Source organism: Solanum dulcamara, chromosome 3 (genome assembly GCF_947179165.1).
Source record: "Solanum dulcamara chromosome 3, daSolDulc1.2, whole genome shotgun sequence".
NCBI lineage: Eukaryota > Viridiplantae > Streptophyta > Magnoliopsida > Solanales > Solanaceae > Solanum > Solanum dulcamara.
In genome coordinates, this window is record NC_077239.1 from 71,505,991 (window position 1) to 71,520,765 (window position 14,775).

Here is a 14,775-nt window from a genome sequence, read left to right on the forward strand (position 1 = left end):
ATTTAAGTTTTTTAGGAGTTTTGAACATTCTAAAGTTGTTTTTTTCCATGAGTGATGAATTTATTCTTGATTTTGTCCTGTTTGTCCCAAAGTTGTAGTACCATCTATGAGTGCATGTCCTGTTTTGTGTCGACAAATACTAATGAATTATTCTTTTGGACTCTTTGGATAGTCAACAGTAGTTCCTTTTAACTTAACTTCAAAAAGTAGCTCATGGAATAATTATTATGCAAGAACATATTAAGAAACCAAATTCCACCTCCCACATCGATGTGGAACTCGACTTGATATTTAAAGCGTGAATAATATACTATGAAGAAACAATAAAATCCCACTCAGATACAATGGAAACAGAATTTTTCTTCGTTTAAGAGTAAAGCAGAGAGGAAATGGAAGGATGATAGCTGATAAAAATGAAATAGATCTATTCAAAATGGACTTGTATTTATTCAAGGTTTAAACACAATGAAACCTCCTGACTTCTGGTTAAGAAAACAACAAAAGAGACATAGGAAAAAAGAAAAGAAAAAGAACAAGAAGGAAAGAAGTGAAATTAACTAGTCCCACTCAAAAATGCAAGGACAATATTCTTATTATTTTGGCTATTAATTTTTAAAAAAGAAATCCAAAAAACTCTTCTTACTTAGTAGAACAGATTGTCGATTCAGCATTAGATAAAGAGAGTAAAATTTTAAAAACTATACAAATAGTATGGCATATTTAAGATCATAAAATTTCAAGTCTTACTTCGTTATTTTCTTAAATTTTTTGTCTAATCAAACTATGTAGTATATAAATTAAAATATAGGGAGTCTATATATGGTCCAAGAGGAACGTTGGACTATTTACACCGTTTTTGCATAGTACTATAAGATTTCTCGAAGGGCATTCAACAACGACATATCCAGTGTAGTCTCGTATATTAGGATCCGCAAAAGGTCAAGTATATACAAATCTTACCTCTACCTCAAAAGTGAGGTAGAGAGGTTGTTTCAGATAGACTTGCGGCTCAAAAAGAGTTTAGAAAAAGACATAATAAAAATATAGTACACAATAGATAGCAACAAAAACAACAGATAATAACACAACAGTACTATAAAAAAAATAATACTACAAACAAACTACACGAAAAAATAGATAGTGACAAAATCGAAGAACAAACAACCACAAGAGTAGTCTTACGACTACTAATAAAGGCAACAAAATAAAGTACTTCTACCTACTAGTATGGACGCACTCCTACTTACTAACCTTCTATCCTAATTTGCGTCCTCCACACGTTCCTATTTAAGATCATGTCATCAATAAGATGTAACTGTGTCATGTCCTGTTTAATCACCTTTCCCCAGTACCTATTTGGCCTTCTTTTACCTTTCCTAAATCCACTCATAACCAACCTCTCATACTTCCGCACTAGGCATCAGGGCATCTCCTCATCATATGTCTTAACCATCTCAACCTCGTTTCCCGCATCTTATCTTCCACTAAAGTCACCCTCAACTTGTCTCGAATAACCTCATTTTTAATTCTATCTCTTCTAGTATACTCACACATCCTTCGCAACATCTTCACTTTTAATTCTATTTCTCGAAAGGCATTCATATTTCTTTTTACCTCCACCTTTTTTGCTTCTTTGATAATTCGAACCAACAATTTTAGAATTGGAGGTGATCAAGGAGTGCTTACCATCCGAGCACTCCCTCTTGTCAAATCATTCATATTAGTCCTTTTCATTCTAAGGAAATATGGAGCAATTGGTAGCCCTGAGCACTAAACTATGTGAAGGGTTATGAAGGGCCAAATCATAAGGGTTTATTGTGTGCAATTTTATCCAATATATTTACAAAAAGTTATTTTCACGGTTTAAACTTGTGATCTTCTGATCACATGAAGACAACTTTATTAATTACGACAAGGCTTCATTCCCTAAAAAACAAAAAGAGTAAATAATTAATTAAACAATTTATTAGAAGCCATCCATGAGACGTGGAGACAAAAGAGCATGAGGCCTACTTATCTTCACTTATATAAAGTCGGGCAGATATCATCAAATTAAATACAATTATAGTTGTATACTATATTCGTTATCAAGTAGGAAAAGTAGTTGACCCATATTTGCAATAACCCCATCTGCATAGGCCTTAAATAATATTGCTTCTCTTGACTTTATCCACTCTAAAACCATTTAACAAAAATGCAAATATCAGGGAGTTCAATTTTTACACTACTACTTGTTTCATTATTATTACATGTGAGTACTGAATCAGAGGATTGCCAACAGGTTATCGTTGGTTTAGCACCTTGCTTGCAATACATACAAGGGAATGCTACAAGTCCATCGTCAGGATGCTGCACGCAGCTCGCCACTATAGTCAAGACGCGACCGCGCTGCGTGTGTCATGTTTTCAGTGGTGTAAATGTTAATCAGACACTGGCTTTCGCTCTTCCTAAAGCTTGTAATGTCCGTATCACTCCCTCTCTTACACTATGTAAAGGTACGCCTAAGTTAAACGTATAAATCTGAATAAAACGCTTCAAATTTAAAAGGGTGTTTACCTATTAGTTTTGTTTTAACAAGTGTGCAAAATTCTTTAAAAAAAACAAAATAGTGATTTGATAGAATGGTAAGTATAAACATTTCAGCTACTTCCCCAGCTGGTTCTCCACTCTCTTCGTCCATTCCTTCAGGTATAAATACTAGCAAAACTTGATCTATGTAACAACTCTACAATATTAATTGTTCATCTTCTTTTTCTGCACCATTCATAATGGTCATGAGAAATTATATATTATTTGTGTGGATGATATATATATATATATATATATATATATATATATATATATATATATATATATATATATATATATATATATATGCAGGAGACAGATCAAGAACTTCACAAAGTGAGGATTCATCAGGAGGATACTCATTGAAGCTGCCGTATTCTCTCTTTCTCACCCTTGTAATAGCCTCTTTTTCCGTGTTCAATACCATCTTATCATAATTAAGTGATCTATAATCACAAAAAACGCCTCGCTTTGTAGAGCCAGAGACACCATTTCCTTTTGTACTTATTAAACTTTAAAGTGCGTATGTGAAATCAGAATTGTTTTTTTTTTTTGAGCCCACCTTATTAGGAGGACCAATAGTGTTTTCAACAATATTGAACAAAGCACTTTCTGAATGTACAATAGTACAAGTACATTTTACACACGCTTTGTGGTTTGATTCTTTGTAGCTTGCAAACAATAGACTCGGTGATTTTCATGGTTTCAGTTTGAATGGTTTTTTTCTAGAAAATCAAAATCAATTAAGTTGATTTTTCATTCTTTCAATTTTGTCAGTTATTTTATTTTATTTAAATATATGACAATAATACATTTTCAAACACATATTAGACCAACTATATTTCAAAGATAATACTACCAAATCAATTTTTAAAATAACTCTTTTATAGACATGCCACAACATATTCGTACGATACACGCACACTACTCATACAAGTACTAAAAGCCTCAGAGGAGACTTGAAAAACTATGATCCCCGCCTTTTGGGCGTCATCCAACTGAAATAACTCATGGTGGTAGGTAGAAAATGGATTCAAGCATTAAAAAGAGGCTCCTAGTATGAGGAACACGAGTATTATCATTAAATAAGATGTAAACATACATAATAAATCACTTCTTTTGTGAGACATACGAAGTACTCCCTCATTTCTTTTTAGTTGTCCGAGTTTTTTATAGAGTGAAATTATATAAATCTTGATTAACATTGTAAGATGTACTTTTTGTCATATTGATATAAAAAAATGCAATTTATAGTATTTTCGTATAGTTTTTGAATATCTAAATTTTTTATTTTAAAAATATCAAATTAATGTAATCTAATTTAACTTTAAAAATTAATCAAATTAACTTTCAAAAATCGCAATATGATAACTAAAAAAGAACGAAAGGATTATTACTCATCTTAAACAAATATATTAAATACTGAACAAAGATTTTGTATTCCAGGATTTTAGACTAAGAGCCCGTTTGGATTAGCTTAAAAAAAATAACTTTTATGTATGAAGTGCTTTTAGAACTTTGAAGTGCTGAAAGTTATTTTTATAAATAAACAGTTGAGTGTTTGGATAAAAGTGCTTATGATGTGAATTTTAGGGTTAAAAGAATAAAAAAAAGTAGTTTGAGAATTTAGTTAAAATACAAGGGATATAAAAATAATTTCCATGGTCAAAGAAAATGACTTTAAGCACTTTGGAAAAAAAAAGTTAGAAATCCTAACTTTTCATTTTTGACTGACTTTAAGAACTTTATGGCTTAAAGTCAGCATTAGGCAAACACGTCCAAAAGCTAAAAAGGGGCTTTAAGTTGGTTTTGACCAACTTAAAGCCAATCCAAACGGGCTCTAAAACAGCTTTCCATAAAGCAATGAACTTGACCAAAAAATTTAAAAAATTTACTTTCTTAAACTTCATTCAATATCAAAACGAAACAAAGTCTGTAAAAGCTACTGGAATCAATTGTTCCTAATGCCAAAGAAAGTGATTAAGATGATTGAGGCAATCTGTAGAAGCTACTTACGGTCTGGTAAAGCTTCTATCATGAAAAAAGCCTTGGTAGCATGGGATAAAGTGTGTCTACCCAAGAGTGCAGGGGGTTTGAACATACTTAATTTGCGGATATGGAATCAAGTAGTAATATGTAAACTGCTTTGGGCATTGAGTCAAAAAAAGGATAAACTGTGGATAACATAGATACACACTTACTACATAAAGGGTCCAGAAATCTTTACAATGGAAGCTCCCAAACAGGCAGCTTGGATGACTAGAAAAACTGTTCATGTGAGAAAATATTGGCAAGCCCTAGGAGATACTCGAAACTTGATCATTGGTGGAAAATTTCACTTGTCTACTGCATACAAGAGGCTTAGAGGGGAAGTAAACAATGTAGCATGGAGTACACTGCTAGGCCATAACATAGCTGAACCTAGATATAATTTCATCTTTTGGCTGAGTCTACAGGGAAAATTAAGAACTAAAGATTTACTCTTGAGATGGGGACTCAATGTAGATCCTTCTTACATCTTCTGCAGCAATTAGGTTGAGACCGGAAAATACTTATTTTTCGAGTGCCAGTTTACTAAAGATATATGGAGCAACATACTCAAATGGCAAAAGAGAATCAGGGAAATAATGGATTGGGAGCTAGAATGGAGTTGGGTGCAACAAAATTCCAGAGGCAAAGATCCAAGAAAGATGATACTTAAAGCTAGCCTAGCAATAGCTGGAAAGAAATAGACATATTTTTCAGAACAAATTCATGCTCAAGGAGGAAATCGTACACCATATGAAGCTATCTCTGTGCACAAGAACTAGGAACAATAAGAGGTTGGTTATATATGTAGAATCACTAAATGAGTAATTAACTGAACTTTTTGTTGTTGTTTTTTATTTCTAGTGGATGAGATGAGAAAGGAGTGAATTGGTTAATTCAACCTAGTTTTGTAGTGTTCATTTGTCAAGTGAACTCTTTACAAGAAAAAAAATTTTGGTGAAACACTCGCTAGTTTTTCTTTCTCCATCTCAGCTAGGGGTGACAAATGAGTGGATTGGATCGGATTTGGATGGATTGAGACAAAATGGATTGGATTACAATCCACCCATATAAAATATGAATAAATATGAATTTGGTCAAATATGATTTAGGTAAAATGGTTCTAACCCATTTAAAACCTCTTTATGCTTCCTTGAGTAAGTGAAACTGGGAAAACTCTCTTAGCTTCTCCATAATGATATTCAAATGTAAAAGCAAACCGCCATGAGCAATTGAATTCTCAAACACATAGACTTTGAACTTTTTGACAAAAAAAATTTAACAACTAAGAATCTAAGACAAAAAAAATATAGAAAACCCCTTTATAGAACCCCTTTTGCTATGAGAATTGGCTTATCCAACTCCATAATTTTCATTGCCAGTGGCTGCAATGAAGCAGCAAGATTAATTATGATTTTAACAATTTTCTCTGCTTTAAACTGAAACACACAAAATACAAAAATATTAATTAAACATTGAATCTTAATAGCAAGATTGAAAGCGAGCAGTGTCTGATCCTCAACTTGCAACTTGCGTCTTGTGGCAGCAGGCAACTCAATTAGGGATTTTGCAAAAAAAGAGTAAAAGACCGATTTATTATGGGTCTTAAATGAATACCCATAGTTTATCCATTTTAACCACATTTATTTGAGTTTTTAAAATTAACTAAAGTTCATATTTATCCATTTAAAAAAAGAATAATCTAATTCATTTAATATGAATAAAATGGACTGATTTCACTAATATGAACTGAAATTGTCACCTCTAATATGAGCCAACCAAAGATGAAGCATGTTATTCGGTTTGGACTAACTTGCAATTTGCAAGCCAGGAGTATTTGCTTGTAATTTTGTCCTAATCATTTTTAATGATTTATATCATAATCTCATTACTTTATTACATATTGAGTATGAGTTTTTTGTTATTTTATTTGTAAAATTTATAATAATAATAATTCTTTTTTTATATAAAAGATAAATTTAGAAATCAGCTTTTATATTAAGAAAATGAAATTACAACTTGAATTTTGTAAAACAAAAAAGTTAAATTTAGAATTTCAAATCATAACTCGTGAAACTCACTATGCTTTCAGCATAAAATAAAATACCACTCTAACGAGGAAAAGAAAAAGTTCAATCAACTTTCCATTTTTGTTTTCTTTTTTATCTTTCAGTTTACTATTCAATTTTACCTTAGGCAGAAGGTCTCGTGTATTTCTAGTGATCTAGTCTATTAATAAAAGGTAATACTCATGTACCTTAACTCTTAAGCAAACAATTTAATGAAGATTTATGGACATTAAACTTTTATATAAATATAATTAAAAGTATAGTAGATATTGAATTCTTTTTGGCCTTTTCGTGTATTTGCTAATTCATATTTAAATTTTCTTATTAAAAATTTCGACTCTTCTGCTATTTTAACGTGAGTATAATATGTGTGTTTGTACATAAAACAGATCAAATTATAGCTTTATTATCATTTCAGAGTTCCAATCCTTTGACCATATAAATTTAATTAGCAAGTGTCATTAAATATTTATAAAAAAAAAATACATCATTTATATTAAAAATAGCTAAGAAAAATGTATAAGTAAATTTGACCGGAAGAGTATTAGTTTTTGTAGAATGCTTGGACAAGTAGAGATGAAATTATCCCATATTCCAAAGAATAGAAAACTGTAGGAATGATGGAATAGGAATATCCTTTGGTGCCTAATCTATTATTTAATTTCCTAGGGTAAACGTCTCCATGTTACTTTCCAAAAACACTCGCTTCTAATTCCTCCTCAAACACTCTCAAATTGTTTATTAAAAAACCAAGGTAAATCTGTAACACCCACTAAATTGATCTTTCTTTCCTTCCTCATTTGTAAGAAAGGCATCGTCGATATCTTCTTCAAGGGTGCAGGGTTTTCGGGTTCAGGTATATATGATTTATCCATTTTCAATTTCATCTCAAATCACTTGGGAATCGGGATTGCTTTCCACTTAATTCTTGGAATTTGTACAACTGTTTCAAGATTGATCATTTTCCCAATTCTTGAAGCACCCAAGTTTAGTTTTTGCTGTTTTATGATTCTTTTTCAAGATTGACCATTTCCCCAATTCTTGAAACACCCAAGTTTCTTTTTTGCTGTTTTATGATTCTTTCTTTATGTTAGGGATTTGGGTTTTAATTGGGTGAAGATGTTTTATGTTCTTTATCAACTGCCATCATTTGATTTGTCTTGTTAAGATTTGGGTGTTTTTTGTGTGCTCAGAGTCTTATCTATTTGCCTTGCAAAGTTATGATATTTCTGGGTTTTTGTTATGATAGTTCATATCCTTTACTTGAGCCGAGGGTCTATCGGAAACAATTTATGTGAAAATCACTCTTGTTTATGCTGGCGGAATCCATTTGATCTTCGGTGATTTGGTGATAATCTATAGATTCAACCATGTATATAATCTTCTGCATCTTAGTTTGTAAAAGACGTCTAACTAGATTGGTGAAAGAATTGGATTTTGATTTCCACTTCCAAATGAACAAACATATCTATAGTTGCAACAACTTAACAATGTAGCCACTTGTAAGGCTTTTCTCGTCAAGGTATGAGATTTATGTCCAATTACTATATTAGCGCAACAAGTGTGGGATTCACTGTCGCTGGTGTATATAGTACTACTCTACTTGTGGGATTCACTGTTGCTTCTGCCACTGGTGTATGTAGTACTACTCTACTATTGCAGCTTCTTAGCTGCAAGTCTCAAGACAACAACAACAACTATGCCTCAACTCCAAACTAGTTAAGGTTGCTAAATGATCTTGCCATTCAGTTTGGGCTTATTTTCATTTAAAATGCTCAAATTTTAATCAAGAGTCGCTGCAACTAGAGGTTATCCAAATCTCACAGTTATCATTATACCAACATTCAAAACTCTAACCAAAGGGAAAGGGCACAATGCGGAACATAATGGAAGTGTTGTACAATGACAAGCCTATTCTGAATTAGTGGGTGTTACCAAAATAGATTCTTTTCTGTTTTTGTATGTTCTTCTTAACTAAGATCTTATGGATTACTAACTTCGTTTCAATTTATATGTCTTACTTCCCTTTTATTCTGTTTCAAAAAGATGCCACTTTCCTATATTTTGTAAGCTTTATTGTTAACATCTCATTTTACCCTTAATGACATTGACACTCCCTTATAGGAATGACATGACATGTTTAAGATCACAAAATTCAAAAGATATTTTTGGTATGTTATGCACGCCATTACTTAAGACTGCAAGATTCAAAAGTTCTCTTTATGTCTTAAACCCTGTGCCTAGTCAAACGTTCAAACTTAGAAACATAAACTGAAATGGAGGGAGTGTGAAATATTGTCGATTTTTTTTGGATAACTTCTCTCCATGTGATTTTAGATCTACCTCGTCCATTTTGACATATTCAGTTATCATAGTGGCACCTATGAATAGGTGCATTTGGAAGTCTACAACATGGCCAAATCATTTCAAGCGACCTGCTCTCAATTTATCCTTTTTGTGTGCTACTTGCACATGTCTAATGGTTATAATCCTGTACAATTACATCCATCTCACTGTTCACATTTCTCCCATTATCATTCTTTGGCTATCTTTACGTCGCCTATCAACCTACCGGCAGTCGTCCTCTGTTTCATACTTAAGATTGACAATAAGAAGCTCACATAAATGAAATTCACAAAGTAGGGTCTCAAGAAATGAGTTAAAATTAAGATCAAACTTGTTATTGTTCTTTAATATTAATTATCTTCTATTTGATATCCGGGGAAGCTTGTTTTAGTTTTTGCTTGCAGACTAAGTTGATTTTCCAATCTGCTAGGCTTTGAAATGCCAAAGATTGTGCAATATAAATTGCATAATCCTGAAAGTGATTGTGGAAAGAAACAGCTCGTACCGCCTAATATCATCAGTAGCGCAAACCATTTACCTTCTGTCCTTTTTCCTCCTAGTTGCAATTTACACTACTGTTAATGTCTACTCTGAAGATTCAATTGCTGTTACATGTTACCATTTCAGAAAAAAAAAAGTTCAATTGCTGCTTCACTGGGCACTTTATGCGTACCGAGATTTCTTGCTTTTAGGCAGTGAAGCATCAAATCTTTTTGTTTGCCAGCCAGTTCTTGAGAATTCTCTTATCAAGGGATGAAGCTTGATCCAAAGAGAGAATTTGTTTCACTATACCACCGGATGCCCTCATTTGCTTGTAGTAATTGCTTCCTTTTGTGCTTATTCCTCAAGACTATCACCAATTATTTTCTTACTTTGCTTTCTTTGTGGATTTTTGTTCTTTTACATAGGCTCTGCATTACTTTCCTTATTAGTAGTTATGTTTTCTTCTTTTATTACTTGGAATTGTTGCACTTGAGCCGAGGGTCTTTCGAAAACAGTCTCTCTACCTCCACGAGGTAGGGGTAAGGTCTGCGTACACTCTACCCTCCTCATACCTCACTTGTGGGATTCCATAAGGTATGTTGTTGTTGTTGTTGCTTTCATTGTGGATTTGAAATGAGTTTTTAGCATTCTTTTTGTCTGTTCTATTTTATTTGGCCTTCCACTTTCGGTTGTGTTCTATTTGCTTTAGCTGTTACTACCCTTTTAATTCTTCCAATCAGAACAAACATTAAGTCCCAAAATGGAAATGATTGAGGAATTTTGTAGTCAGAGAATAAAATTTGAATTATCAGTCACTACTTTTAATATTGTATATAACATGACTGTTGACCTGAATTCATCTTACGTTTAATTTCTGTAGATTTATTTATGACCTAAATCTCTCTCATTTAAATTTTATGTGGTTTAGGGAGGTAAAGGTCTGTAATAATCTTTAGCCACTTAAAATGTTCTTTTATAAGTAGAAAGAGGTAAGTGTAAAAAATACACCTAAATTATCCTTTTTTTGAGCTTCATACCTAACTATTGGGAATGTGAAAAACACAGCTAAACTATTACTCATTAGTTTGAGAAACACACCTCAATGCTGATTGGACCATTATGTGTGTGTACACACACACTTAGGCGTGTTTGGCCTTGAATTTTTGTCCATGTGTCGTTTTTTTTTTTTTGCAGACACGTTTTTTTATTTTATTTTATATATTTTTCAATTGATTTTTAAAACCCTAAACTCTCCCCTTCTTTTTCATCATTTCTCAACCATTTTTCTTCATTTCTTCACCTCTATAGCATATTTTTTTTCACTTCCTCCTCCTATATTTATCAACACCCTTCTCCATTTTATTCTTCATTTATAGGCCAATTTGAGTTGTTCTTTTTAAATTTTTGCCCCGGTGGATTGTTTTCGACTTGGCAATTTTTTAAAAAAATGAGAGTGTTATACAGACCATCACATATTACTTGAGGTGTGTTTCTCAAACTTATGAGTGATAGTTTAGGCGTGTTTCTCACACTCCTAATAGTTCAAGTGTGAAACTCAAAAAAGAGAATAATTTAGGCATGTTTTTGACACTTTAAGTAGAAATGGATAAACTCCTCCCAATGTTTCTTTGTTCCCTTGTTTTAATTTAGGGTTGGAGCACATGCTGCTTGTAATGATGTAGAGAAAATTCTTTTTGTTTTATCACTGTAGTGTTTAAGATAAGTTTGCACGCACCTCGACTAATTCACAAGTTCCACGCTACCTCCCACCAATACAAGTATCCATTAACTCTGCACCAAGGTTTAGATAGGAAGAATCCACCTAGTGTCGGCGCTACTCACGTTCGAACCCTGCTTCAAGGTTATTACACCGACAACTCAGCTATTAGGCCAGCCGCTTGGGGGATGTAACATTGGGAGAAACTTAGTTCACCATTATAAGAACCAAGGAACTGGTGTTATTGTTTTCATACTTAGTTAACCTTATTCTCCATGTCTTAATGATCTCTTTCTTTCTTGCTGTCATCAGTTGCTCTGTCTTATATGTCTCTACTAGCAAGGGGAATCTCTAAGTAGATACATGTACTACTGAAAAAAAAATGCTTCCTTCCAATTCTTTGACCAACATTCCAATCTGGTCTGTCCCAAACGGGTGAATTCTTTCTTTGAAGTGAAGTAATCAAGTCAAAAATACAACTATAATTTTATGTAATTTTCAGCTTTAATAGGACATCTTTATACTTCTTTCACACCCTATTACACTTATTCATATCTCTAAGTACCTTAAATGTAATAATATCCTCATTGTAAGTTTGTTTGCTTAATCTCCCCAAATGTTAATCCAGGGTGGTGAATTTTGGTGGAGGATTAATTTGCATGGTACTGCCCTTCCTTTGTACTCTACCCTGTACGGAGAAGTGAAATCAAAGAGAAACAAGAGGGAGAGTTCTCACATCTGTAGGTGATGTCACGACTGTAGTTAATTGCAGGATTGTCTTTTTAGTTTCCGCTTAACATTTTTATTTCGATTTATTGATATCACAGGGCAACAGTTTTGCCCAGGTATTTGACTACAGTGATTGGTAACGCTTTAGCTGCTTTCAGACTTAACATATTGCAAGAGGACAAATTGAATAAATTATTACTTAAAGAAATGCTTTCCATGGCCTTTGGTTTATCATTATCTTAGCTAGTGTGACTTACTATTCCCTGGTGATATGGATCTTATGAGGCATATTGAAGTTATAGGGGAGAATTGTCTAGTTCTCCTGTTGGGTGGTCTCTAAATTTAACTTTTCCAAATGAAAGTTTGTTCTATAAAGATTTTGCACCATTTCCATGTATGAGCACTTCCAATAAGCTACTAGTGTTTGATGAGGATATCAAAAAATCTAATCACTAATGGAGGGGAGTGAGTGCATTTGATAAACGTGTTAGTTGCAATTGATAAACATGTTTGTTCTTGCTACAAAAGGTCCCTTTTTCTCTCTCCTTTTGATTGTCTGGAAAGAGGTGCACCCTCTTTTTACATGTCCAGATAAGCATAAGATTGGGAAGGGAAGGGTATTAAAAATGCAGACAGTGCTTTGATCATGGGATTAGTGGATTAAGATAATTGACATTTTGCATTTTTAGTACAAAGAAGTTGAAGTCATCCTGTTATATCCTGCTCTTTATTCTAACAGCTGTGTATGGTTTATAATGTCTGTTGTATATCTCTACATTAATTTGTCAAGTTTTTCAGGTTGACTTTCAAACAACAAGATTTCAGTATTATTGGGGTAGATTCAAGCTTGATAGTAATGTCTGTACTCATTGAAGGGCTTCCTGATGCTGTTGCCCTCAGGTGTCTTGCACGGGTTCCGTTTTATCTTCATCCCAAGTTAGAACTTGTTTCCCATTCCTGGCGAGCTGCTATTCGAAGTGGTGAACTATTTAAGGTCAGACAGGAGGTCAATTCATCTGAAGAATTTTTATGCGTCTGCGCCTTTGACCCTGATAATTTATGGCAGCTTTATGATCCTATGCGTGATCTTTGGATTACTCTTCCTGTTCTTCCGTCAAACATCAGACATCTTGCTCACTTTGGTGTGGTATCTACTGCTGGAAAACTCTTTGTTCTAGGTGGTGGTAGTGATGCTGTGGATCCATTGACTGGTGACCAAGATGGAAGTTTTGCCACTGATGAGGTGTGGTCATATGACCCGGTGACCCGAGAATGGAGTCTGTGCGCGTCTATGATTGTGCCTCGAGCCATGTTCGCTTGTTGTGTGTTTGATGGGAAGATAGTTGTTGCAGGGGGTTTTACTAACTGCAGAAAATCAATAAGTAGAGCAGAAATCTATGATCCCGAGAAGAATGTTTGGGATCCGATCCCTGATCTTCATCACACACACAACACTGCATGCTCTGGAGTGGTTATTGGTGGTAAAGTTCACGTATTGCACAAAGGTTTGTCAACTGTTCAGGTTTTGGAAAATGTGAAGCAGGGTTGGACTGTGCATGAGTATGGTTGGCTCCAAGGTCCCATGGCTGTTGCTAGGGGAGAGCTTTATGTATTGAGTCATTGGCTCATACACAGACAGGAAAGAGAAACAAGGAAGATGGTAGTTTCAGCATCCGAGTTCCGTAGAAGAATTGGGTTTGCAATGATAGGTTTGGGAGATGAGATATATATTGTTGGAGGGGTTATTGGACCTGAACGCTGGAATTGGGACATTAAATTGCTGTCTGATGTTGATGTTCTGACGCTTGGAAGTGAGAGGCAAGTATGGCGTCAAGTTACTCCAATGACAAGGTGTAGAGGAACGGTCCTTGGCTGCACGCTGATGAGAATATAGGTCTTGTATAACTGGTAGTTTTCGTTGGAGAACTGCTTCAGGAAAGGGTTGAGTTGTGCCTGCAGGGGTTCAGCTTCCTTGCACAGTATATAAAACCCTTTTTGCTCAATGCTGATGGTTTTTTCTAGGAAAGCTGTGTCCATACCTTGAATGTTGGCGATTTTAACATGAAAAATAGTACGCGTAATTGCATCAAGGAGGTTTCTTTTCTCAAAGTTTTAGTTTTCTTGTGTTATCTGTATGGAAGATAAATTAGCTTCTTGTTACCCTGCCTAATTCTTTTCTATAAGCAGTAGGCATGTTTGTCTATTGTCAACAAAGTGAACCTAAATCTTTTTGGTCTTTTTATTTAGTCAAATCAAGAAATATCCATTTATTAGGATAAACCAAATCATATATAAGTATTCTCATTGTGCTTTGGTTAATCTACCAAGCACTATTCCAGATTCCATGGAAAGAAAGGTATTAGTTTGAAAGTGAATTGTTTTACATGGTGGATCCACCCGACTGCTTAGTGTTGTTATTCGTGCGGGTGGTAAGGAGTCTTGATCTCGAATCAAGTCAAATTGACCTGTCATTGCATTCTCATAATAGCAATAAGTGCATTGCAAGATTAGATAAATAAATACTGTTTGGAGTGAAATTAACCTATACCATCAGATTGAGTTTGTATGCATATTATGAATCTTGTCAATCGATTGGCCACAAACGGTTGATTTAGCATTAGGGGCGTATTCAAGATTTGAAAGTCATAAATATTAATGGATTTTAATGAAATCTATCAATAGTGACAGAGATCAAATCTAGGGTGTACGGTAGATTAGTTCATCACATTTTAGGTTATTTTGGTTCTGTTCAATAATATTTTTGGTTTATAACAATCCATATGATTTTTGAACCAAAATAAGTTAGGGCCAATTTGATCTAATTCTTGAGATTCA

At 33.9% G+C, this 14,775-nt stretch overlaps 2 protein-coding genes across 6 annotated transcripts; both read left to right on the plus strand.

Annotated features, from left to right (window-relative positions):
- Window positions 1–2,138: 2,138 nt before the first annotated feature.
- LOC129881742 (non-specific lipid transfer protein GPI-anchored 5-like) lies at window positions 2,139–3,255 on the plus strand. Its single transcript, XM_055955853.1, has 3 exons — window positions 2,139–2,495; window positions 2,644–2,688; window positions 2,881–3,255. The coding sequence occupies exons 1-3, from the start codon at window positions 2,195–2,197 to the stop codon at window positions 3,003–3,005; spliced, it is 471 nt and encodes a 156-aa protein (XP_055811828.1). The 5' UTR covers window positions 2,139–2,194; the 3' UTR covers window positions 3,006–3,255.
- A 3,993-nt stretch (window positions 3,256–7,248) lies between these two features.
- LOC129882811 (F-box/kelch-repeat protein SKIP30) lies at window positions 7,249–14,165 on the plus strand. 5 transcript variants are annotated; one of them, XM_055957273.1, is made up of 4 exons: window positions 7,249–7,521; window positions 11,524–11,646; window positions 11,840–11,955; window positions 12,739–14,165. In XM_055957273.1, the coding sequence occupies exon 4, from the start codon at window positions 12,797–12,799 to the stop codon at window positions 13,832–13,834; it is 1,038 nt and encodes a 345-aa protein (XP_055813248.1). In that variant the 5' UTR covers window positions 7,249–7,521; window positions 11,524–11,646; window positions 11,840–11,955; window positions 12,739–12,796; the 3' UTR covers window positions 13,835–14,165. The 5 variants fall into 5 exon arrangements, with proteins under 5 accessions (XP_055813248.1, XP_055813247.1, XP_055813249.1 ...); XM_055957272.1 differs by lacking the exon at window positions 11,524–11,646; XM_055957270.1 differs by lacking the exons at window positions 7,249–7,521; window positions 11,524–11,646 and having other exon boundaries at window positions 11,683–11,955; window positions 12,739–12,934; window positions 13,007–14,165.
- Window positions 14,166–14,775: the final 610 nt, after the last annotated feature.